A 26,347-nucleotide genomic window follows, 5' to 3' on the forward strand; every position below is an offset into this window, starting at 1 on the left:
CCAACACCCGCCCGCGGGGCCATCAGGGCCCCACAGCAGGTGCCCCGCAAATGCTCACCGAGTGGAAGGCCCACCCCCTCAGCCCGCACGTGGCCGGCCACCTCCTCGTGCCACTTGCTCCTGCGGGGGCCCCGGAGTCCTGTGGGGTGGACCCAGGGTCCAGGCCAGCCCAGGGCCCACTAGCCACGTGTCTCGGCATCTCTAGGAGGCCTCAGGGATTCCCCAGGGGGAGGCGACCCCCAGCTCATGAACTTTTGGCCACGGAGGTGGCTGTCCAGGCTCTGGAGAAAACAAACGGGGTGGGGGCGGGAGCCGAGCGAGGGCGCCGGGCGACAGTCTCTGAGGACCAATGTCGCCCTTCCCTGCCCACCTCTGCTTTTCCGGGAGGACCCCAGCTGTTCCACGGCGGCCGCCCCGACTCATGTTCTGAGTCCTGAGACACGGACCAGCATTCTCAGGCCCTCAGTGGTGGGGGGCCGCTCTCCCAGACCTGCCCCCAGTGAGTGCCCGGCCCTGACCGGCCCCCTCCCCATTAGGCCCTGACCCCAGCTCCCCCATTAGTCCAAGGCCCTGACCGGCCCCCTCCTCGTTAGGCCCTGACCCGAGCCCCCCCATTAGCCCCAGGCCCTGACCCCGGCCCCCTCCTCATTAGGCCCTGACCGTCCCCCCTCCCCGTTAGGCCCTGAGTGGCCCCCTCCCTGTTAGGCCCTGACCCCAGCCCCCTCCCCGTTAGGCCCTGATGCCAGCTCCCCCCCATTAGCCCCAGGCCCTGACCCCGTTGGGCTCTGACCCCGGCCCCCTCCCTGTTAGGCCCTAACCCAGGCCCCCACTCCATTAACCCCAGGCCCTGACCCCGGGCCCCACCCCGTTAGGCCCTAACCATGGCCCCCACCCTGTTAGGCCCTGACCCCGGCCCCCACTCCGTTAGCCCCAGGCCCTGACCCCGGCCCCCACCCTGTTAGGCCCTGACCCCGGCCCCCACTCCGTTATCCCCAGGCCCTGACCCCAGCCCCCTCCCCATTAGCCCCAGGCCCTGACCTGGCCCTCTTCTCGGATGTGCAGTCGGGGTGCTTGTCCACTGCCTCCAGACTGTAGCAGGCCCCACGGAGACCTCCCTTCTCTGCTCAGCCCGCCCTCTCCCTTCTTGCCTCCCCCTCCTTCCCTCTTCCCACCCAGTGCCCGCCCCCTGAGCCAGCTCGTGGCCTCCTGGTTGCTGGCGGCAGTTCTGGGGGCGCCTCCACCCGAGGAGATGCCATATTCTCTTGTCAGTATCCCCATTTGGTCTTTATTTATTTATTTATTTATTTTTTTATTTATTTATGATAGTCACACAGAGAGAGAGAGAGAGGCAGAGACACAGGCAGAGGGAGAAGCAGGCTCCATGCACCGGGAGCCCGATGTGGGATTCGATCCCGGGTCTCCAGGATCGCGCCCTGGGCCAAAGGCAGGCGCCAAACCGCTGCGCCACCCAGGGATCCCCCATTTGGTCTTTAAACACAATCTGCCCCCAGTTTGGGTGGCTGAACGACTGGTTGACCAGAACAACCTGAGGCTGACGTCGGTCCCTCCATAAGCTCCTCCGTGGGTCCTAAACCCAGTTTGAAACCGCGTAACAGGAGCATGGGGCAGCCTGGCCCGAAGGGGTTGTAGGTAAAAGCTGCATGATTAGCCCCAAAACAGGGGCGGGGCGGGGGCCGTGACCTCAGCCTGCGGACCTCAGAGGACAGATGAACAAATCTACAAAAGCAGCAAGTAACCCTCCCTTGTGGCCGCATTCTGGACTCAGCCTCCCCAGGCTGCTGGGTGTGGGCCTCGGTCGAGCTGCGGCCCGACCCCACGTGCGCAGACCCCGGGCCGTCCTCGGTGACACCCCCACAGCTAGCCTTCCAGGGGCTCAGGGACCCAGAGCCCCGCCCAGGCCACGGAGGTTAAATGGCAAAGACGCCACTGTAGGGAGCGGCTCCGTGTCCAGGGGAGGCGCGGCCCAGGCTCCAGCCCCCACTTGGGCCGCCGGCCCGGAAGCCCCCACCTCAGGCACTATGCCGCCCTCCACTTCTGATCGCTGGCGTCGGGCAACACGTGCGGCAATGCCGTCTGGGCCGCTGGAAAGGGCACATCTGTGACCCCTGCATGTGCACGGCCTCCTCGGCCAACCCAACGGCCCCCCGCCAGAGGGGACACCGATGCGGCTTCAGCACCCCCGAGTCCACGGTTCCCATTAGGGCTCGGGTGTCGTCGGTGGGACCGGACGATGGGTGACCTGGATGCACCATCACAGAACCGCACAGAGGAGTCCCCCCGCCCCCGCCCTAACATCCTCCCGCTCGCCATCACCCCTGCCCCAGCCCCTGGCAACCACTGATCCCGTAAGCATCCCCACGGGTTTGCCTTTTCCAGAAGGTCCCAGAACCAGAATCACACAGCACGTGGCCTTCTCAGACCGGCCTCTTTCATTTCACAGCATTTAGGGTCCCCCCTCGAAGTGTCTTTTTCTGGCTTCCTAACTCATTCTTTTTGGCGCTAAATAACTGTCCGCATGGACCACAGTTCTTCTCTACTCACCCACTGAAGGACATCTTGGCGGCATCCAATTACGAACAAACATCCATCCGCAGGGTTTTGTGTGCACAGTCGTACCCCCTTGGGTCAATACCAAGGGGAGCAGTGGCTGGGTCACATGGTCACATGGTAAGAGTATGTGCAGCTTTGGAAGAGACCACCGGGCTGTCCCCCAGAGTGGCCGCGCCCTCTGCGTGCCCGCCAGCCGCCAACAGGCGTTCCTGTTGCTACCCGTCCTCGCCGGCACCGGGTGTGGCCAGGCTGTGGGTGTGCGCCATTCTCATGGGTGGTGCGTAGGGGCGTCTTGTGTGACTCTGCACTTCCCTGACAACACGTGGTTCAGCGTCTTTTAATATACTTACCTGCCACCTGACCACTTCCTTCGGGGAGACATCTATTAGGAAGGCCACCGGCACATATTTTAATCAGGTTATGCGTGTTCAAACTGTTGAGTTATAAGGGTTCCTTCCATATATTTTTTAAATATTTTATTTATTTATTCATGAGAGACACAGAGAGAGAGGCAGAGACACAGGCAGAGGGAGAAGCAGGCTCCATGCAGGGAGCTTGATGTGGGACTTGATCCCAGGACCCCGGGATCACGCCCTGGGCCGAAGGCAGATGCTCAACCACTGAGCCACCCAGGTGCTCCCTTTTTTTATCCTTTTATTTCAAACCTCGTGCCATTTTGGTGTCAGTCTATCTCTTGTAAATGGTATGTTATTGGATTTGATGGGGTTTTAAAAAGCATAATGTGAATCTCTCCAAATAGGTGCGTTTAAGTTACCACGATCGCTTGCTTGTCTGGACCTATGTGGGCCCTGCTCCTATTTGCTTTTTTCCCCATCCTCTTTCCTGGTTTCTCTTGACTGGATCAGCTTTATTCATTCACTTTCTTTTCCCGTTTTGGAAGTTATACACTATTCCTAGTCTTTAAAGTTACCCTTAAATTTTAAATGGTTTCTTAGGGATGCCTGGGTGGCTCAGCGGTTGAGTGCCTGCCTTCCGCCCAGGGCACGATCCTGGAGTCCCGGGATCGAGTCCTACATTGGGCTCCCTGCATGGGGCCTGCTTCTTCTGCCTGTGTCTCTCTCTGCCTCTCTCTCTCTGTGTCTCTCATGAATAAATAAATAAAATCTTAAAAAAAAAAAAAGGTTTCTTAAACTTGCACTAAGACGTTCCCCAGTAAGCCAGATGGGTGGACCTGTGGCCACCTGCTTCAGGTCACTGAAGATGGGGGGCTGTGGTCATCCTGCCAACTTCCCCGATCCACAATAACGACTGGGGAATCCCAGTACAGAGTTCTCCCAGTCTCTGGAAGTGGAACATTCCTAAAACCTTCCCTAAGCCAAAATGGCATTAAAGCAAAGAGGCAACTGCCATTCATTTACATGCATAGATGTGTGAGTGTTCCCAGACCCCAGGAAAAATCACCTCTTAGGCTTTTCTGATCCCTGAGGACAGACCCATCTCACTAATAGATGCAAAAGATAAAGCGACATAAAGTACTGATGCTCACAGATGGTTCAGAGCTGTGCGGCAGGTGCCGGGATGCTGAGTGGGGTCCTGGGGAAGGACGGGTGGGGTGACGCCATGCTCGCTGCGTCCAAACCAGGTCGCCGTGGAACCAACGCTCAACACCATTTTTCATTAAAGTGAAAATCCTAAGATTTCTTTCAGTTCGTGAAAACAGATAGTGCGTGTGTGTTCTTCGTAGAAGTGTGCTGCGGTAACACAAACTTTTGAAAGGCAGGGAACGCCTCTCCTAGAAAGGATGGAAAAGCGTCCAGGAACGGCGATGGTGTTCACAGCATCATTTGCAACGGGAAAGAAACAAGTTGATGTACGGCAAGGGAATAAACGAGTTGTGTTAATCCACACAACAGAATATCGTGTGGTCATAAAAATCATGTTTTTGAAGAATTTTAATGATATAAGAAAGCACTTAGGATATTGGTACAAGACGCCCTATGCAGGTCTCTTTCTGTCCGTGGCAGGAAGGAAACGGACGCTGCCTTGCCTGGGGAGACGTGAGGGAGGCCGGGGTGGGGGGAAGAAGGCATGCGACGCCCTGACCCCAGATGGCCAGGGCCATTCCGTGGCTGAGGATGTCAGGGAACGAGGTGGAAATGTGCGTCGGCAAACAGTCCGCCATCATCTCCTGGGGGGGAAGCACCGTGCGGCCCTGCGATTCCACTTCTCCAACTCCCGACAGAGCAGTGGGCTCCACGGTGCACACGGCGCCTCGGCCTTTCTCCGGGCCGGTCCCGGGAGTCACGCTCAAAACGCCTTTTGCCACTCCCTGTTATAAAAGAGGTCTATTTCTGTTTTGAGCATTTGGGGAATTTTTAATGTTTAAATCCATTATCTGGAAAGTATTTGGATAACGCATATTTTTTTAAGTCATCAGCCTGATTGTCAGCGAAATGGGCTGGCGGGTGAGCTCCTTGGTGCAAGGTCACACGGGCTGCGAGCATCCCCTGGCCATCCTTCGCAGGTCTACCAGGCTAGAGGAGGAGGGTGGCCAGCCTCGGAGCCAAGTGGGGCAGACCCCGGAGCAGCCGTGGCCCCGGGGCTTGAGCAGCACTAGGGGAGGGGAGGGGGCAGGGAGCAGGGTGAGCTGGGGGACAGGATCGGGGAGGCTCAGGGAGGCCCCCACTGCCTGGCCTGGGGGCGGGGGCGGCCTGCGTCCTGAGCCTCACTGAACAGCGGCTCCACGGCACACACACCGGCTGCGGTCCAGCGAGAGGCCTGAGCTCAAGGCCTCGTGTGGCCCCAACATCCTGGTGTCAGAGGTGCGATCGGTCCGTTCAGACACGGGACGGGGTTGGTTTGTCCCCTTCCAGGGGGATACATGGGGCACGGCAGCACAGAAGCCCTGACTTGTTGGGGCCTGGCTGCCCTGTGAACTTGTCTCTGGCACTTTCCGTCTGGCAGCAGTGCCAACAGGCAGAGCCCCTCCAGGCAGCCTGGCAGACGGAGCCCTGTGGGGACAGGTGCTCGGGGCTTGTCTCAGGAGCCCTGGGGTTTGAGCCCCTGGGGGTCTGTAAGACCCCGACGTGCACCTGAGGATGAGAGCCAGGCCACAGGTGCCCATAGACCGTGGCTGCCGACGGGTCACCCAGGCTCTGACCTGGCACCCAACACCCCCATTTCCAAGTGAGGGAAGGGAGGTGCATCCCCACCCTGCAAGTGCAAGCCAGCAACAAGGCCAGTCACAGGGAAGAGAGGTGCGTGCTCCACCCCCCTTGGGGTCTCCTGCCCACCCCACCCCACCAGCCGACCCACAAGAGAGTAGAGAGCCACAGGCTGGCCTGGGGAGCCCCACTATGGGGGGACGTGCAGATGTGGGGTGCCATCCAGGTAGCCCCGAGGAGCTGGGGCCCACGGGGCCTTGTTTCAATGACCCATGAGGGTGGGAGGCTGGGAGCCCAGGGAGTGGCCAGGTGTGGAGGCCCTTTCCATCCCGGGCCTGGCAGGTGGTCAAACAAGGGGCCGGCCTGGGTCTGACCCTGAGTCGTGCAGAGTCAGGGTTCAGGGTGCAGCCCGAGTGTGACCCCTGCACTGCCCCAGCCCACCTTCTCCCCAACAGGTACTCCTGGGCTTTCAGCAAGACTGTGGGTGCTGTGCCCACTGTCAGGCCTGAATGGAAAGGCCAGGACTCGGCCACTGCCCCGCGCTCGGCTGTCACCCGGTCCCCGAGGACCAAAGACGCTGGGTTGCGGGGCAGTCCCGTTCTCTTAGGACAGTCCTTGAATCGGGCCAAGGCTGGGGGTTCGCTGCATCCTTATTCCCGGTTCAGCACATCATATGCAGACAGAACAGCCTCCGATCGTTTCAGATGCACCTGCCAGGCTCCTGGGATGCTCGCCAACGTTCAATTCCAGCTTCACAGACACGGGAAAATACAGGTGGAGCCTCGTTTAACTTCGCAGATCCTCCTATCGGAAAAATTAACTGCCTCAAGAGGCAGAGGTTTCGTGTGCCCAACACCCTGGCCACGCAGAGCGCTCTGAGCTGTGACAGCAGGGGGCACGCGGCCAAGCAGGATGGGGCTGCCAGCAGACAGCCCGGGGGGGTAGCCCTAGAACCGGGTGCCCTGGCTGGAGAAGGAGCAGTGGCCGGGGAACCACGGGGCGCTGGGTGGAGAGGAATCCCCGACCCCGGGGCTGGGGGCTGTGCTGGCTGGTCTGAGGCAGATACCTCCGCGGATGTGGGAGCCCCTCACGTTTGCACGGTACCTTGGGCTGACTTCCACGCCACATGTAATGAGCTGAGAATCGTTATAACAAAACAAAGGACACACACGACACGCGTGTACGTTTTCCACCCCATCTGCAGCCTCCCCGCGCGTCCTCGCGCCGAGCCGAGCAAGGACGGCGCGCCCTGGTGTGGCTGCCCCAGGACGGGCTCACAGCAGGAAGAGATGCCTGCCAGCAGAGGGGGCTGGGAGTCTGTCCAGGCTCGGGGGTCAGAATGGGCCCATGGAGCCATGGAGTGTGCACATCCCTGCCAGCCCCACGCCTGGGGCAGGTGCTCCTTCACACGGGGGTGGGTGGGGAGTGTGTGGGACGCACATCTGGCCCCCGCAGAGCCCCAGGCAGGCCGGGCCAGGACCTTCTGCGCTTGGGCTCTCTGCACCCCTGGCCCCAAACAGCGGGAAGCAACTGTGTCCGTAACCGGCCTGAGATCTGGACGGTGGGGCGAGGCTGCGGACGAGTGCTCTGAGGACTCTGATGACAGCAGCTGAGCCCACCTGCCCTGATGGCCCAACTCAGAGACCAATGTCCTCGGCCGGAGGCCTGCGTGGCTGTCCCCAGGGCAGCAGGGCCCCGAGCGCCTCACCTCCCAGCAGAAGAGCCCACGGGCCGGCGAGTTCTCCCACTCAAGAGCCAGAGATATGAGCAGGACCCCGCTCCGCTCCTCACCCTGCGCCCCGCCCGCTGCAGCCAGAGCTCCGCAGCCGCTCGACCGACCCAGGGCAGCCTAGGCCAAGAAAGAAGGCACGCGCCGAAGCCAGAGTGACGGGCAGCTACAGGGATAAGGCCAACTCCGAGGAGCCCTGCGGGGACAGAGACATCACAGGTTGGGCAACATCCCACTTGCTGTTTTGTCTGTTTTATTCTCTTTCACTCAACAGAATAGGAGTTTTGCATTTCAAAGCAGGTATGAGATGACGACCACCTCCTCCTGCCCCGGGCACCGGACAGCAGGCCTCTCCCAGAGGGTCTGGCTCTCAGGCTGCAGCGCAGCAGGGGCTCCAAGAGGCGGTCATTTGGCAAGGACGCTCCAGGGACAGGGAGGGAGACGACCACCCACCTCCGGGCTCCCAAAGGGCCAAAACCCTCCCCGGCTCTCTTTGGTATCCTAGGAAACAGAGGCCGCCCCAGCCAGGCGCTGGCCCCCGTCTGACGCCCAGTCCTGGCCAGCTCCGGGGAGGGCAGGGCTGCTCCAGCAAGGCCTCTCCTTGACCATGGGCCTGTGGCCACCGGCGACATTCGGCGCGCTGCCCTAGGGCGGGGTGAGGCCTGCTGCGCTGGCCCCGGCTCATTTCTTGTAGTGATTGGGGGCATCCGCGAAGGCAAACTTCAGGCGGTAGGCCTCAGCCAGCAGCAGGCTGATGTCCTCATCGCCCCAGTGGGCTGTCGGCAGGTTCTGAAGGAAGAGCAACAGCTCCTAGGGGGAGAGAGACAAGCCCGAGTCAGAGCAGCGGAGCACAGCGGGCAGGGGCTGCAACCCCGGGGCTCCCCTCGCTGGGGACTGGCCAGCGGTGGCGGTGAGCCAGAGCGGCCTGGGCGGCTTCCCAGATCCCACCATGTGCCCCCTCCCCTCTGGACCCCGAGAGACCCCAACCCCACAGCCAGGAGGAAGCCTCGCATGGCTCTGCACACTTTCCAGCGATGCTGCTGGGATGCTGGGGGCAGCTGTGACCCCCCCGCCTCCCGAGACTGGCTACCCCGGGCTCCAAGGTCCAGCGCTGGTCCGGTGGGGCCTGGCTGCCGATGTGCCTCCTCGGCCCGCGAGCCTCCCACTCACTCCAAGGCCCTGCAGGACCCAGGAGGAAAGTGCCAGCACCCCACCGGGCCCAGGCTGACTTCACACAGAGACTTCTGTGCATCTATGACATCCCTCCCGGCACCAGCTCCTTAAGCGGGGACACTGCGGGTGCTGTGTGTGCACTCCCGGCGGGCACAAGCTGGCTGGGCGGGGACACAGGAGCAGCCCTTGTCACTGTCATTCACTGGATACTCAGTGTTTCCAGGGAGGACCAGGCTGCAGACCCTCGGCTGCCCGCAGCCCATCCAGCCCCCCAGCGGGCCGTGTCTCAGCCGGCCGGGCTGGGCACTGAGCTCACCCCCCACAGGACACAGGAACTGTCTCAAGAGCTCGCAGTTTAGAAACCACAGACAGGAATACTGAAGAATGTGCTGGAAAGGACAAACATGACCAGGACCACAGTGATGCTAGGACCCAGCCCTGCACACTAATCAGCTCTTCTGATGGACCACAGTCCTCGTCCAGGGCACCCAGTGACACCCCAAGGGCAGGGAGGGTTTTGGGGGAGCAAAGGCCCTGGTACCCAGAGCAGTTGGGGGATGGGGGGAGGGCTGTGTGCCCCGGATGGCTTCCCGGGCTTGGGTCTCAGAGGAGGAGAAGTGGGGGACGGGGCATCAGGTCAGGGCAAGGCCTGAGGCCAGACTCCTCAGGAAGTGGGCCAACCCTGTTGGCTCCGGTCCTGGAGAACCAGCCCACACAGAAACCACACCTGAGTGAGCCTGATGGGTGGCTGGCCCCTCTCCGAGGGTCCCAGCAGGGGACAGGTGACGGGGCGGGGGGCGGAGATCAGATCGGGCTGCCCCACCCTGCCTGCCCCGAAAGGAGCAGCTCGGGGAGACTCACAGGCGCCATCCACTGAGGCCCCTGTTCCTACAAGGCTGGGACAGGGGCACGAGGTGGGGTGCCGAGGCAGGTGGGCGGGCGCCCCTCCTCTCTGAGCCCCCCCTTTACTGGAGGTCGGGGAGGGCCGCGCCGTCCATCCTGCAGAGCGGCACCGTGAGCGCTCAGGCCGCGGGCTGCGCAGCCCGTCTAGGCTCAGATCCCGGCAGCCTCAGGCGCCTGACCTGCAGGATGGGCCCCAGGTCCCACCGGGGCTGCCGCGGCATCTCGGGTCCACCCCGGGTCCACGCGCTGTGCGCAGCCCGCCCCCACCCGGGACGCACATCCGGACGGTTGTCCACGCCGGCTTACCGCTGCGGCTTCCTCCCCTCCCTCAGCCCCATTTCCTTTTGCATTTTGGATACTTTCTGGGGACCTTTAAATTGAATTCACAGAGCAAATTTCACTGGCAGAGTGTCCCCTGGGACAGATCAACATCAATCTGCTGTCTCTCACCATTAGATGCAACTTACACGGACGCCAATCCAATTCTGAGCAGGTCGTAAATAAATACCTTTGGTTTTATTTTTAATCCACTTCGCTTCATATTATCATGACCTCGCTACTTGCAAGGTGAGAAGCAATACCCTCCCATTACGGGAGCTCACCGACTCCCCTGCACACTCAATTTCAGAATCTAATTTAGTCCCCAGGTTCACTGGACGGAGGGGGAATAGAAATGCCCGGCGCTCCGCAGCCTGCAATGCTAAAGAAGGAAAAATCTATCCGGGTGACCTTTACGGGAGGCAAAGAACACAGCCAGACACGTCCTTAAATACAGATTTCTTTTTTAAAAAGGCCTGTCTTATTTATGCACTGGGCAGAGACGTCCCCGAGGCGGGAATCGCGGACAGCGATTAGCTGTGAGGGGTTTTGCATCAGCACATGGTCCAGGCCAAGGGCCACTGCTCTGAAGCTGTCCCCGATCACGTCACAGGGTCCGGCCCTCCCAGGGACAGACCCTCCTCTGGCGGAGGAGCAGTGGTAGCACAGAGGGCCGAGCCGGGGCCCCATCGCCAGCCCAGTCCCACAAACCTGGAGGGTTACAGCGCTCGGCCCCGTCAGCAGACACGAGAGGTGGAGGAAGGTTTGCCCAGGATGCTGACGCCCTGAGAAGTCAGACGTGTCGGGTCCCTGTAACTCTCCTCCGGTCCTGGCCTGCGAGACGCCACCATGTGAACACAGCCACAGCACAGGTGCTCGGATTCCCACACCTGCTGCTCACCCCTGGCTTTCCACATGGCTCCACAGCGACACATCCTGACAGGGTGAGCAGTGGAACCCGCCCCAACTGCCCGCCCGGGGGTCTGCAGGTCTGAGTCCTGTCACATGTCACCTTCATCTGGGGAGCTCTGGAAACCACAGGGCGGCAGCCCAGCATCCCGGGGACAGGCCTGGACACGCTGTCCCGCCTCTCGGTATGATAAGCGGCTTGGACTGTGCTCTGGACACCGACGGGCTATCCTGAGCGTGTGGAGGCCGTCCCCAGGGAGGCTCCCCAGCGCCAGCCTGGCAGCAGGCGAGCGGACTCACATGGCCCCCAGGCAGGCCAGGGTGACACTGAACGCCCTGGGGAGGGGGCTGTGGCAGGAAGGCCCACAGCCCTGGGCTGCCTGTTCCAGCAGCTGCCCCCGCAGACACTGCTGCACCCGACCCCAGAGTTGTCTGTTCGCTGGCCCCTCACAGAGGCTCCCGGGAGTGTGGGCAGCAGTGAGGGGGGGCCAGTGGCCACCTCGCAGCTGTCAGAGGACCCCGCTGCCACCATGGCCCCACGGACCTCTGTCATGAGCTGCTCTGTCTCCTCTGTGACATCTATGGGTCTGCACGTCCCTGCATCCCTGAAACCAAACGCACAGTACGTGGGAGCGGTCAATGAGGAGTTTGCTTGGCAGCCCGGCAAGTCAGCGAAAAGTCTGCACGCTTTTAAGTGATGCTAATCCACTAGAGTTCAAATCCCAGTCCTGCCTCAACGGGTCACGTGACCCTGGGCAAGCCTCCTAACGCTGTACCTCAGTTTCCTCATCTGTAAATGGGGACAGTCATGTCCCTCCATCCCTGAGCTGTCACCACATGCAAAGAGCCCATGACGGGGCCGGCACGTGGCCCCGCTGCTGCTCGTCCCCGGTCACTACTACACAGTCATCACTAGGTTCAGTCATGATCGTTGTAATTACTGTCACAGGCCAAAGCAACTGTCACAGCGGCAGGAGCAGCATTTCTGATAAATAAATGATCAGTTGTGGAAACCAAGAGATGAGCAGACAAGTTGAATATGGAGCGGAACTCCTGGTGGACGGTCCGCCTGGGGGCATGAGGGCACACAGGGGGACGGGGTGCTACCTGCAGCGGGGACGGGGCCCCCACCCAGCGGGCGCCCGAGGCCCTGCAGGGGCGCCGGGGCTGCTCAGTCAAGAGGCTGCTGGCAAACCCGAGGGGACACTGTTTAGCCTCTTCGGCCCGGATCTTCAACTTCTAATGTCAGATACTAGACGAACCGTATTTAACTCAAAATTCTCCCAGAAGTCTGCCCATGCCTGAGCTGTGAGGAGCATCGGAGTAAAGGCCCAGCCATCATCGGTCTCTGTGCCAGGACCGTCCATCACCAAGCGGCATCTCACGGCTGACCCCGGGGTGCCCTGCAGGTCGCGCGGCCTCCCCCAACTGTGCAACAGCCCCCCTCACCGTGCAGCGGGCCGACCGGGGGTGCGCAGAGGGAGGCCGCCGGCCCGCCCAGGCCATGGGGCTCTGGGCTCCAGGCCCAAGGACACCTCTGTCCCAGTGAAGGTGTCTGACCCTCCCCTGAGCGATGGGGCGTCGGTCGGTCTTCGGCAGCGAGGAGGTGGTGGGGCCAGCACCCGGCAGCGGTGGTGTGAGCAGGAGAGAAAGGCACGGCAGAGAACCCAGGAAGGGCAGACGTTCCTGACCTCAGGCATCCGTCTGTCTGCTGGCTCGTGACCGCACCCCGAGCTGGGGCTGTGTTCCAGGCACAGTCACATACTGTGGGCACTGCGCAGGGGATGCCAGCAGCTCCGCCCCCGGGGGCACCGCCTGCAGGTGCACCTGTGCCAGCATCAGCAGAGGTGGGTATCAGGTGACGGACAGCTAAGTGACCACGAAGCAGATGGCACGTGGGCCTCAGCCGAGTCGTGGCTGGGTCCCCCACTGGCCCAGTCCCCACTGAGCGCCCGCGGGGACGTGTCACGGAGAGCACACCCCAGGCTTCTGGTCAGTCTGCACGAAAGCTGTACAAATGCTTCTTCATAGCTTTTATGGGGATTACAGGCTGAAAGGCAGTATTCTGGATTTCTGGGATAAATAAAATACTAGTGAATTCACCTGGATGTCTTCCACGCAGCTCCAGGAAATTTCAGATTTCCCACGTGGCAGGGATCACACTGCTCTGAGGGACACACACCGCCTCCCACCTGGGTGCCCGGCTGGCAGACGGTGCGCACCAGCGCCTCCCTCCTCGGGGCCCTCAGCAGAGAGAACCTCCCGGAAGGCTCCCAGGGGTGGCGGGAAGGGCGGAGCACACGCCAGCACCTGCTCCTCCGCGTGGCACAGAGCGCAGAGGTCGGCTCTAGTCAGGGGTTTACAAATTGCCAACTCTCAGAGATGAATAAATTAATCATGACGGGGCTAAAAGGGGCCATTTGCCAACTCTTATTATTTCCTCCCCTTAACCGAGAAGGAAGAAACGAGTCACTCGCTGACACACAAGTCAGGTAGCAGGGCTAATTGGTTTAATTCACTTTTCCGTCCGCATTCTGACGTTCGATTTGTGCAGCTTGGCTAGAAAACCTAACAGCTCAGGCGCGAGGCCGAGGTGCTCAGGGGCTCCTGGCGCCAGACCTGGGGGGTGAGGCCAGAGCACAGGCGGCCAGCAACCCTGTGAGCGGAGTCCCTCACCTGTGCGCTGGGGACCGTGACGGGCCAGCTCGGGGCTGGGAGGGCGGGCGGCAGTGCTTAGAGTGGAGCTGGTGCCGGGCAGGCACTGCGGGAAGGTGCCCGTGGCTTCACCATCATCTCATCCAGACCTGGGGCCCCAGGGCACTACCGACACCCCTCTGAGGCGACAGGAGCCATGCTGAGGATGGAGGACACGGCACACATGCGTGGCATGACGCCTGGCCACCTGCCTGGCCACCGTCCTGGCCCCAGCTGGAGCCGGAACAGGACCTGTGTGTTCCTGCGCGCTGACGTGCACCCTCTGTAAGCAGAGGTGCTGGTCGGGCCACTGTAGCTGGCCCCTGGCAGCTCCTCACCAGTGGGCCATCTGTACCCCCGGGCCAGTCTCCAGGGACCATGCGGGGCAAGGGTCAAGGGTCACGGTCCCAGCCCCAAGCCATGACCCCCGACAGTCTGCAGAGGGACAGGTCATCTGTATTCCTGCCTGTGCAAGAGATGCTGGGGCCTGAATCCACATTCAACATAAAACACCTGTTCTTGGTAAGTACATGTGTAAGTGGAAGATAAAAACGTAGCCAAGATTAAATTACACCACTGGGTCTGAGGCGTCTGCAAGCAGTGCAGACACGAGGGGACGTGTAAGGGATTTCAGGAGCTCCTGGCCGGGCCTCACCGGGACCCCTGGGGTGGGGGAAGGACGGGGAGGCACGGCAGGTGAGCTCGGAAGCTGGGATGCGTTGGGCCGTTCTTTCTGGAATTGGTGTCTGCTCCCGTTGGAACACCTCAGGCAGCGACTGGCCTGAGGTGTTCCAACCTCAGGGAACCTGAGGGAACACCCCCCAGGGATGGCAGCTGAGCCACCAAGTCCACTCCTGAGGTCCCCAGCAGATGCTGACCCGGCCCAAGAAGGGAGACTCCCTGCTCCCTCAAGGGCGGCAGCTATGCTGTGATGTCCTCAGGGTCACAGGGCGGCCTGCTGGCCCCGATGCCCTCCAGGAGCGGGGAGTGGCCAGGCAGCTCCCACCTGCCTGACGTGGCCCCCCGGTGTCCGGCTATCTCTGCAGCTGCTCCCCCCTCCCCCGCCCACGTTCTCCCTCCCAGACCACCCGACGACAGCTGATTTCTTTGACATTCCAGTTATTAGTTTGAAAATCTTGTCAAGTTCTGGACCAAACCAAGACTAAAAATAGAAGGCTGGTGACAGCCGGCTGGGACAGACGGCCAGCTGCCAGGCCAGCCAGCCCACTGGTGACAGCGCTCGGAAGGTGGAGAGTAGAAGGTGACACTGTGACGGAGTCATCTGAGGGCCTCTGACGGCTCAGCGAGGCTCCCTGTCCTTGTAATTAGTTTCCTATTTCTTTTCCCAAAGAGGAATGCTAAACAGAAAAACACCTTTGGGTCCTGGAAACAGGAGCGGGGCATGGGGGCCCCAATCGGCCAGCCTTCCTGCTTCACGTCTTTGCACACACCGAGGGACGTCTCGTCAGCACACAGAGTATTTTAAAGCCTGGTTTGGTGATCGTCAGCTTCCTCCCGGGAAGACCTTCCTCTAGGGATCTTCTATGGGATGCGGGGCGGGCAGCCGGTCACAGGGCATGGCAAGATGCTGTCCACTGAGGCCTCCTCAGGAAGGGCTGGTCGGAAGGATGCCCACATACAGGAGGGGGGCCCGCCTGCCCCACACGCCCACGTACAGAGTGGCAGAGAGGGCGCCTTTGCTAAGGGGTGGGAGCCTGGAGGCAGTGCAAGTGCTACCTGGGAGGAATCTCTGGAGGGAGGGCAGGGGAGCGGGGAGGGAGGGTGCGAGCCGCTGCAGGCTGTGGGCCTGGCAGGCCAGACACGGGGGACCGGGGTCTGAGCGGCAGTGTCCACTCCCGGCCAGAGGGCTGCAGGCTGAACCCGCCCCGCTGCCCTGGGGGTGCTGTCCAGACAGCCAGCACAGCTCCCCCAGCCGAGGCGACAAAGGCCCTCCAGGGCTCCCACACTGGTCCCACCCACCATCTCCAGTGGTTTCCCAAAGCCAGTCCCCCCACTTCCTAGAGGCCCCCCTCCGGTTGCCTGGGCACCCTTGCAGTCTCTTGGTGACGCTTCTTTCTGCAAGGCCCTCTCCACCCCTGCAGCCTTCCTCGGGGGTGCCCTGTGGGGCCATGACCCCCCACCCTGAACTCCAGGACCAAGTGTCAGAGGGCTGCCTGCACACCTGCCACCTGTGGCCTCCACGGAGGGTCTAAAGGCATCTGAAACTGAGCGTGGCCCCACTGCGCTGGTCTGCTCTCCCCGCCATCCCCCCACCCACCCGGAGCTGAACTGGGAACTACGCTGTGGCACCCACGCTACCCCCCCAGCCCCAGGCCACAGCCGAGACACAGGCTCCCCCCGCCGCCCCCTGGGGAGGAGGGCCGCAGCCAGAAGCCAGGCACCAGCCCGCTCCACAACGACGCACCACTCTTTCAAAGGCTACGTCTCAACAGGTGGTAATATTGACTTTCGGCAGAGCCGATTTCATAGGCTAGCTAACGAAATGGTATTTTCCTTGTGATGCACACCATAAAAACTGTTAGATTCCCCAACCTGTTCAGGGGTGTGTTCTCACACTGATTTTCCTCCTGCCGGGAGGCCAGGAGGAAAGATGTGGTGGCTCAGGCCTGCCAAGGCCAGCTGTGCCCTGCTGCATGCTGGGGGCTGCTGACCTGCCAGGCTGGGGAGCCCGGAGGCTCCACAGGAGCACAGCACCCGTCACAGGATGGCCTCAAAGCAGCTGAGAGTGGGTTCAGAGTGATAGCCTCGTGAGGTTGCAGGTCCTCAAAACTGGCTCCTGAGGAGGCATCTGGGTGAAGGAAACCGGCATCCTCCAGCCGACCATGCTGCTCCCGACAGGCCATGGAGGAGCCCAACACCCACAGTGTGCACCAGGCAAGCCCGTCCTGGCTCAGCCCTGGGGGGTCACCTCTCTACGCCGTGTGACCCTGGTGGGGGGGTCCTGCATCCTGGGCCCCATTTCCCGCAGCATGAAATTGGAGAGGACAAGCTTTCTGCCTCACCGGGCATCGCAAGGTCTAACACAAGACGACGGAAGGGGAGGGGCTCTGTAAATGACCGTGTATTCCCTGATGGATGTCACTGGCTGTCACAGAAGTCCTCCTACCAAAGGGTCTCCTATGTCCTGGTCCCATGTGGGTTCAGGGACTGTGCAGAGGGCACATGGAATGCTAAGCTGTTTGGGGGGTGATTCCGTGACCTAGGACAGAAGAGGCCACGAGGCTGGTGGAGGCTGGAGCGCTGGACTAGGGACCTGGAGAGGTCAGCGCCACCGCTTGCTCACGTGTGCCCAGTGCTCAGCATGGGGCTGGCTCTCGTGCCTGCTGAATACATATGGGACCCAGAGACGGGCAGGCCCAGAAGCAAGGAGGTGCCAATACAGCAGGTACAGAGGGCCAAGGCACAGGGAACCCTGGCAAGAGACCTGTGCCTCAACAGACCTGGACAGAGAAGGCTCCAATGCCCACGGGACAAGCTGGAAGAACCTGGATATGCTCACGGACCAGAGATCACAGTGCTGGGTGAATCCTGGGCCACGTTTGCCTACTTAAAAAAAAAATACTTTTAGAGCCCTTGTGGGTACACAGTAAAACTGAGCAGAAAGTAGAGTTCCCACATACCTGCTCGCCCCCCCAGCCTCCTCCACTATCAACAGCTCCCACCAGACGGTGCATTTGTTCTAACTGGTGAAGCTACCTTGACACATGACAACACCCGGAGTCCGTGGTCCTACATCAGGGCCCTCTCTGGGCGCCGTATATCCTGTGGGTTGGACAGATGTGTAATGACCCGTGGCCATCACTTAGCACGAGGCAGGGAAGTTTCACTGCCCTGAGAACCCTCTGGGCTCCCCCTGTGGTCCTTCCCTCCTCGTCACCCCTGCCCACCACCGGTCCTTTTCCCGTCTCCACGGTTTGTCTCTTCCAGATGTCACAGAGCTGGCATCATCCAGCAATGTGTCCTTCAGACCAGCCTCTCTCACTTACTGACGCGCATTTATGGTTCCTCCGTGTCTCCTCATGGTTCAGGAGCACCCTACTTTCTAGCGCTGAATAAAACTCCACTGTTTATCCATTCGCCTCCTGAAGGACATCTTGGTGGGCTCCAAGTTTGGAAAATTATAAATGAGCATTCACCTTCAGGTTTCCGTGTGGACATAAATTTTCCACTCCTTTGGGTAAATACCACGGACAGCAACAGTTGGGTCCCACGGTTTAGGGCACGGCTACCTTGGGAAGAAGCCACCAAGCCATCCTCCACGAATGCGCACACCTGCTGCGCCACGTCCTCCCCTCCACTGGGCTCGGTCAGTGCTCCAGATGTGAGCCACTCCAGCAGGTGTGCATCTCACTGTTTCCACCTGCATCTCCCTGACGACACAGGACATGGAGCATTGTCATATGGTTTTTGTGCCACGTGTACATCTTCTCCAATAAGGTGTCTGTATAGATCTTTTGCCCATTTTTAATTAGGTTGTTTGCTTTCTTCTCCTGGAGTTTTGAGAGTTCTTGTATACACAGGACAGGGGTCCTTCATCAGCTATGTTCGCGATGGTTTTCTCCCCGTCTGCGGCTTGTCTTCTCACTCTCCTGATGGTGCCTTCCACAGAGAAGTTTCTAATTGTAATGTAATTATAATTACAATGTCATTATCCATTTATTTCCCTCACAGACCATATGCCTTTGGCATTGTGTCTAAAATGTCACCACCAAACCCAAGGCCATCTAGGTTTTGATCTACTTCAGGAGTTTTATATAAAGTTTTGCATTTTACATGGAGCTCTCTGACCCATTTTGAGCCAATTCTCGTGAAGACCATAAGGTCTGTGTCTAGATTCGCTGCTCTGCTGCCATGCCTGGTGTTCCAGCGCCATTTGCGGAAGAGCCGGTCCTTGCTCCGACGTGTCGTCTCTGCTCCTTTGTTAAGATCAGCGACTATATTCATGGGTCTGTTTCCGAGCTCTCACGTCTGTTCTGCTGATCTATTCGTCTATGCTTCTTCTGGCAACAGCACAGTCTTGTGTGAGGTCTTGCTGACAGGCAGTGTCCGTCCTCCCACTGCGGTTGGCTGTTCTGGGGCTCGTGCTCCATATGCATTCTACAATCGGATTGCGGATATCCATAAAATAACTTGCTGGGATGTTTATCGACTTTTAGGATTATGAGAAGGAGCTCACAGAGCTCACAGAGCCCTGGAGGCAGAGCTCCCAACTGTTGTGACCGCTTGCTGCTCCTCTGCCATCTTCAGCTGAGTGGGAGGCCCTGTTCCTAGCCCTGGGTCACAGGGACCCATGAGGATCACCAAGAGGGGCCTAGATGCCTCCCTTCCAGTCCTTCCATGTCCCGCTCATGGACCGGGAGATGACCACACACCAGTGAAGCCACCTCTGCCGATGCTGATCTTGGGGTGTTTACAGGGTGCCGGCTCCGTGCCCCCCACCTCTTTCTCACTTAATCTAACAAGCTCAGAGAAACATATTATATCCACTTCACAGGCGAGAATCCTAAGAACAGAGAGGTAAAGTGGCTTTTCACAGTCATGCTAGAGGCAGCAGATGACAAAGCCAGCAGACTAAGCTCCCCACAAAGTCAGCAGGACCAGGCCACGCTCTCTCAGGTGCCACGGTGCCCACTCAGGGTCGGTAGTGGGCTGGGTCCACATGGCTGTGTCCATGCTGTGTCAAGGGCATGACGGGTGGTGCCGGTGGGTGCGGGTGGCAGCAGCCCTGGGCTCAGTGCCCAGCGGGCCAGAGGTGGCCCTTCTCTCTGCTCTTGGGCACAGACCTACCCTCGCTGCCTCTAGGAAGGAGGCAGAGCATGGAAACAGGACCAGGACACATGTAGGGGGTCTGCTGTGTGCAGCCCCAGGGAGATGCCTCCCAAGGGGTTCTTCTGAGGTCAGTCAGGAGCTCTGCACAGCAGAGTGGGTGGGGAAGGGGCAGGGCCAAAGGTTCACATGTCCTTGAACTTAGAGACTGTCATCACCCAGGCTCCACATTACAAGCATCACCAAACTCCTGGAAGCTCCCAGGGGAGTCATCAAATTCTCAGGAAAATCAATGTCCAAAAGGCCGAGTGTCCTGAGCCCACAGAGCTTCTCGGCTCCAGGGTCATTCCTCTTGGGACCCTCCTTGACTCCACACTGGGCACACGGAAGCGCTCTCGTCTGCAGGGGGCTCCCATGATGCCTGTGAGCCCCCCCGGAGGCAAGGCTACACCCCTCCCCTGCCCATGGCTGAACGAGCCCCCTAGGAACCGGCCAATGCAAGCTTCTCCCCAGGCGGCAGGGCAGCCCCCAACCCAACGTTCTGTCCCCAGCCCTGCCCATCTGCAGAAGGCCTCGGGCAGCAGCAGGCTTGGGCACCTGCACAGAATGCCCTGTGTATGCGGCACAGCCCCTCCTTCTGAAGAACTAACACTGTGGCCAAGCACAGGAATAAATGCTCTGGCATTTTGCTAAAGTCTAATTATCGTTAAGTTCTTACTTTTAGAACTTTCTGAAAAGCATCTGAGAGAGGTAAGTGGAGCTGCCCACAGTGCCATGAAGCAGGTGCAGTAAGGTCTGTAATGCCCCTCGCGGGCTCTCAGACTCTCCAGGCTTCGTGTCATGGAAGCCAGTTGGAGGCTGTTCCCATGAGGACACAGGTGTGTTGTTAGTGTGACGCCCCCGGACACATCCATTATCATCAGCAGTCCCACAGCCTCTGCGCGGGGGCCCTGGTGCTGCATGACACTCCCCCCCTCCACAGGTGACAGGACAAGAGACACTAATCACTGGTGGCTGGAGACAGGTGAGACGTCCAACCATCTGGCCATTCACCTGCTCTGTCACCTGCCCTCCCTGCCCCCTGCCTGCTTGGTCCCTAAGAGCCCAGGGAAGCCTCGGCTGGGCCAGGGCAGCAACATCGAGTCAGGCCGCCAAGGAAGGCATGGAATAAGAGTATTCACTGGGAGCGCGGGCACCCTGGGAGAGACCCCCCACTCGGAGACAGAGGTCTACGGTCCTGCCAGGTCTGTGAGACCTGCTCACAGCTCGCAGCCAGCAGGGGCGCACCCACGGGAACCAAGTGATTTCATCCCATTTTAATTCCTTTCTGGGTGTATCACACGGTTCTTCTTGCACGTGCTCGTTGGATCATTCTAGGACTTGGTGGGCAGCAGCTGGGGTCCCCACATTACGGATGGGGCCTCTCTAGGCAGCAGGTGTTCAGCAGCTGGAGTGGCGTGGCAGGCCCTGCGCTCCCTTCAGGAGGTGTTTCCTGTGGGAACCACTGTCCAAGGTGGGGAGACACTTCAGGTCAGTTTTGGTCTGTGTCTCACTTTAGGCATCTGAGAGTTTCCAGCAATGGGAGCCAGCTTTTGTTCTTGGGCTTCGGATGCAGCCTTTGCACATCCCCAGGGCTCTCTGGCAAGCCGGGTCCCCAGGACAGCCTCTTCTCCAACATGGCCCGGACAAAGGAAGCTGTGGGCCATGGCGCCAGCCCACTGGGCAGAGTGGGGGCGCTGGCCAGGCCCCGGCTTCATGCCACCCCCTCAGAGGCCTCGGGCTTCTCTCGGGTCCCAGGCCGGGGCTCAGACCTGCCTCCAGGTCTTCTATCCACCTGGGCCACAGACTCCAGGTCTCACTCACCACGCTGGCTCGGGGCTGCTCTACCTTTGCGGGCACAGTGAGCTGGTTAGAGCTGGAGGAGTTACCGTGCCAGCCAGGCTTTCTGTTTGGAGCTCAGTCCACTCCTGCCAGTTATGGACAGGTGGCAGATGACCTGCAGAGGGGCACAATTGTGCCACGGCCAGCCTCGTGCCACCATATTATAGTTGCTAAGAATAGACAACACCAGAGAGTGTCTGCCGCAGATGCCAGGATGCCAGGTGCAGCCTGAATGGGACACACGGTGACCGCACGTCGCCCACCTCTCTGAGTGCACCACCTATCAGCCCCCGGGCCCTGACGACGGCGCCAGGGTGCAGTGTGCGCGGGACACATGCTCTGGGACTAGACCTCCAGAGGCTGCGTGCCAGCTAGAAGGCAATACCTATTAGAGAACAATAAAATGTGCTCATTTGAAGCTTACAAATACGCTGTAAAGTAAGAGCAGCCACAGAAAGTTTTTAGAAGAACAAAGTAATTATTATGGGGGAGATACTTTTATCTCTGTTTATGGTTGGCCGCTTCTGGTTCTGGTGAACGCAGGGGACGCTGGCCTGGTTTCACTAGGACTTCCCAGCCCTCCCTGGGTTTCCAGGCCCGGCAGTCTTCATGGCCCCTCCGCGCCTCCGTCCTCCCCACCTGCCCATGTCACCTGCTTCTACCTCGTTCCATGCTCGTCTCTCAGAACTGGTTGGCTTTTCCCGCCCCTCTGAACCTCATCTCGGGCCGATGCCCATCTGTCTAGTTTGGGGACAGCCTGGAGATGTGGGGGTAGGTGCCGCTCTCTTGGGAGTACTGGTGGTCGGTGGTATTTGAGGGTGAGTGAGGGCCTGAGGGGTGGGCGCCCCTGGAAGGCTGCGGGGAGGCCCCTCCATGCCCCTTCCCAGGCGGCCCCCAAGGCAGGAGCCGCTGCAGGGGTGGGGACTTCTGGCCAGGGTCCCAGAGCGGGCTCGCAGTCCCGTCCAGCACGCCATCTGCTGCGTCATCTCTGACAGGCAGCCGGGGGTGAGCTGCCCACGCTGACGGGCCGACACAGAGGGCAGCAGCCTTGTCTGGGCCGGGCCCCAGCTCTCCACCTCCAGGAACGGACCTTACAGAGTCCCCTAACGTCACTTCAGCTGCGGCCTGGATCACCTCCGCCCAGCAACCGGACCCGAATGGCTGTGGCTTGACTGCCAGGGTCTGAGCTGGAGACGCAGGGCGCACGGCTCTTTCCACGGCTCCCCACCGGCCGGGGGTGTCCCGGCAGCCACGCACAGGAACCCGCGGCTCTTGGACAAAAGGTGCCACACAGGAGTCGACCAGAGAGCTCCCGGGCCTCTGCTAGAAAGTTCTTCCTGCCTCTGGCTCAGAGGGCATTACGTGGGCTGACCTGGAAACCTGGTTAAGCCGTAAAGGTTACAATGGGGAAGTGGGGGGGGGGGGGCGCACTTAAGAAAGAGTGAAGGTAAATATACAAATTTAGGAGTAAAAGTAGATGGTGACATAGGAAAAAAAAATCAGAACTAGTTAGTATATTTTCAAACCTGGCCAACAGCATAAACATCAACAATTTATAGGAAAATTAGACTTTTGTTAATTACCTAGCCCAGCCCTTAAGTTTCGGCTGCGGCTGTGTAACATTTCTCCTCCTCCTGGAACAGCATGCCTTCGGGGAAGACTACAGAGACCACACCTGGTCCCCATGGCAACCTTTCTGGGGCTCCGGGCTGGCATCAGTTCCTGAGCCCTCAGTACGGCCTGGGAGGTGGGACTGGTGGGCGCTGGTGCAGGGGAGATGCCTCTACCCTCCTTCTTTGTGTTTATGCAAAGCCTGTGTCAGAAAAAGGCCCTCGTGCCTCTGGAGAAGCGCCCCGAGGGCCCAGCCCAAACACAAAGAACCTTCTGGGATGAATGGACACATTCAGAGAGAGGAGCTTTCGGAATGCAAATGCCCCGTCACAGCCCACTTCACCTCCTGCTCCACTGAAGGCCTCAGGCCCCAGCTCGCCACTCTGACAGCTAGAAGGCCCCGAGATGAGAGGCCCAGCTCAGGAAGCCTGGAGGCGGGGGTGAAGGGAGTGAAGGGGGTGAAGGGGGTGAGCGAGGTGAGCAGGGGTCAGGCTCTTCCTACAGAAGAAGCCAAAGGCAGCTCTGGTGTCTAACATCCTTAACCCGGGTGTACGGGAAGGATCTGTGTCTGTCTGCAAGCACGCAGTGCCTGACACCACTGGCCAGGGCCCTCTGGCCCCACCAGGAATGAGGGGCAGGCCGGGGGCCTTCGGGAAGTCTCTCACCAAAGGCCTGACTTGCATGAGGCCAGAAGGAGAGTGTGGAGCAGGGCACCGAGTGAAGGACGCCCTCCCCATGCATCCAGGAGGCTGCAGGCCCTCATGCTTCCTCCCTGGTCTCCTGCCCTGGGCAGGTTCCTCTGGCACGGCCTTTCGTGTTCCAGCAGCTAGGCTGTGCAGGCCCACGGGCGCCTGTCGGAGAGTCCAGCATACTGAGGGGACAGCGGACAAGAAGGCAGCACGGCCAGGAAGGGACCCCATGTACCGGGCCCCGTTGTTATTCAAATCCCTTGCTTTCCATACAGTAAGCGCTGTGTCACCACCATCCCGGGTTCAGTGTCATCCTGCTAAAGCTATGGGACAAGCACACTGATGGCAATATTTAAAATGCAAGCTTACTCCTAAAAGCAGTTCAAAACCACCTAGCCTGCACGGCGGGGTTCGTACCTCCTGCAGTCAGGAACCCTGGCTGCATGCTGTCTGCCATTAGGACATTGTTCTTTTCAGAAATGTTAAAGGGTCACTGCCAAGTACTCAGACCTGGGGGGTCTTCATCAATCCACGGAGGTGTTTACAGAGTAGATTCTCACTGCCCCCCATCTGCTCTGCTGAGGTCCTCAGTGACACAGGGGACACTGCCCAGCTCAAGCTGGCCGGGGAGGGTAGGCGGGGGTGGGGACAGGTGACTCCTGGTTGTGACCACCTGCACAGTGTCCCTCCTGGGGGGTGGGGGGGCGCAGAGCCAAGAGTTTCCAGGAAAAGAGAGCCTCCTTTTCTTGATCGGAGATCAAGGCTTAAGTCAGAGGACTCTGTTCCCCCAGCACTTTCTTCTGGGGAGCTGTGTGGTTCCTCACACCATCTCCACGGGGCACCCGCCCTCAGCATCTACAGAGGATTCCTCCATGGGCCTTAGCACCTCACTGAGATCCTTGAGAGCAAAGACTCAGACAGCCTAGGCCCCACAGGGCTCAAACTTTACAGCGCTCAACTGAGAGCAGCAGGGCATGTGTCCAATTAAATGCTGAGTTCTGGATGGGTGGAGGGATGGGTGGGTGGGTGAAAGATGAGTGGAAGGGTAGGTGGGTGGGTAGTTGGACAGAGGGCCAGGTGGATGGGTGGATGAGTGGATGGACAGGTGTGCGAGTGGATGGAAAGGTGGATGGATGAGTGGATGGATGGAGGAAAGGGTGGACGAGCAGATGGGTGGAAGGGCAGATGGATGAGTGGGTGCATGGATAAGTCGATGAGTGGAGGGGTGGGTGGATGAGTGGATGGACAGGTGAGTAGAAGGATGATGGGTGGAGAGTGAATGGGTGGGTAAATGGAGGTGTGGATGGGTGAAGACGTGGGTGAACAGACAGATAGGCAGATGGGTGGGTGGCAGGTGGTGGACAGGTGGGAACATATAACTTCTGAGACAGGCCTGAAGGTAGGCCCCACAGCTCTATTCTTCCCACCTTCAGAATCTGGAGGCTACTAGCTCCTTCCGTGAGCCACCAACGGGCCACAGCTGTGCTGGACTCAGGTACGCACTCCCGGGGCCTAGCAGACAGCCTAGCACACAGGAAGCCGACGTGGCTTATGTTCAGTTAGAACCGTTACTGATAAAACTAATGCATAAAAATGAACACGTTACATGCCAGTAACCATTGTGTGCAACAGACATTCCAGTCCCATCCAGAGTATTACCACCTGAGTTCTACATGGGAAGAACTGGACTCTGACACATAAAACTGTCGTCTTTACAGCATCAGCCCATTTTTTTTCCTCCCTCCACTTCAGAAAACACCACAAACAATCCCACTTTTTAAAGAAATCCCCACTAGACACGAGCAACAAAGGAAAAGTTAAGTTCCTTGAAAATCACATTTGGTAAAATCTCCTCTGGTCCCACTTCTTGCAGAATCCTGGGGCCCCCTTCTGACTGGGGAGGCTGGGAGAGGCTTCCTGAGCCCATGGTGGAGGGCGGGAGGGCCCAGGTGTGAAGCGGGACTACCCTGGGGTCAGGATCAGCTGTGTGACACTCGCCAGGTCAATCCCGTTGAACTCCAGCTATGAGGACAACAGCCCTCTGGTGGGGCTGCTGCAAGGGTTAGAACTATGCACGTGAAGAGCACAGTGAGCTCCACAGAAGCCAGCGGAAGCAGGGGACAGCTCCTAGGACAACTGTCATCGGAGCCTCTCACTCTGCAGACCGGGGCAGCTAGAACAAGGCAGTGTGATGAAGGCCGGGGCTGCTGAGCGACAGAGCTGGCCCTAAGCCCACCCCACAGGCCTGCACCCCAGGCCCCGCCAGATCAGCACCTGTTCAGGCTGCCTGTGGGCAGGCAGGAGGAGGCATATTCCCCAGGGAGGCCAAGTTTTCACTGCACTGACCAGGCACCCCAGAGCAGAGAGCCACACAGCAACTGGCCCGCCACCGGGCCTGGACCAGAGCCATGGAGACCCCGGCACCGCTCCCCAGGGCTGCTGGGGCTGCAGGAGCGCCCGCCCCCAGGCCTGGCTGGCTGCCAAGCAGGGGCAGCTCCCTGGTAGGCAGCCCACTCCCCGAAACCGCCCCACTGGGTAGCACTCCCCATGACTGAGGAGATCCATCTTTAAATAAGTGCAGCCAACTGGGAAGCGGAGCGTAGAAAAGAAGAGACAATCCAGCACGTGCCACTTGGAGCCTGAGCAATTTGATTTTTTCAATTGATTTCTAAATACATACAGCTCGGTTTCTGCTCAAAATTATGTCCACTGCTCCCAAGGAGAGGAGACTGTGTTACAAATTGCTGGGCTTCATTTGGGGTGTCATCGCTGCTCCCAGCTACTCATCTCCAGAGTGACAGAGGTGTCATCTGATAATGATTATAAAAAGATATTAATGTGGCAGGGAGTGCAGACAGACTCACAGGCTGGTATTTAGGAGTGAGATTCTAATCAAGAGTGATAATGTAATAGGAGATGTCACATTATTTGACTTTGTGACAGGTGCACAGGCTGGT

General features: G+C 59.6%; 1 protein-coding gene across 3 annotated transcripts in view; it reads right to left on the reverse strand.

Moving 5' to 3' along the window:
• Window positions 1–7,661: 7,661 nt before the first annotated feature.
• TBC1D22A (TBC1 domain family member 22A) overlaps window positions 7,662–26,347 on the reverse strand; it is a 334,217-nt gene continuing 315,531 nt past the window's right edge. For all 3 annotated transcript variants that reach the window (XM_025456242.3, XM_025456232.3, XM_025456222.3), the window contains one exon: window positions 7,662–8,235. In XM_025456242.3, the coding sequence (XP_025312027.1) occupies window positions 8,186–8,235 (50 nt within the window). In that variant the 3' untranslated portion in view covers window positions 7,662–8,185. The remainder of the gene's footprint in view (window positions 8,236–26,347) is intronic.

This window comes from Canis lupus, chromosome 10 (genome assembly GCF_003254725.2).
Source record: "Canis lupus dingo isolate Sandy chromosome 10, ASM325472v2, whole genome shotgun sequence".
Lineage (NCBI taxonomy): Eukaryota > Metazoa > Chordata > Mammalia > Carnivora > Canidae > Canis > Canis lupus.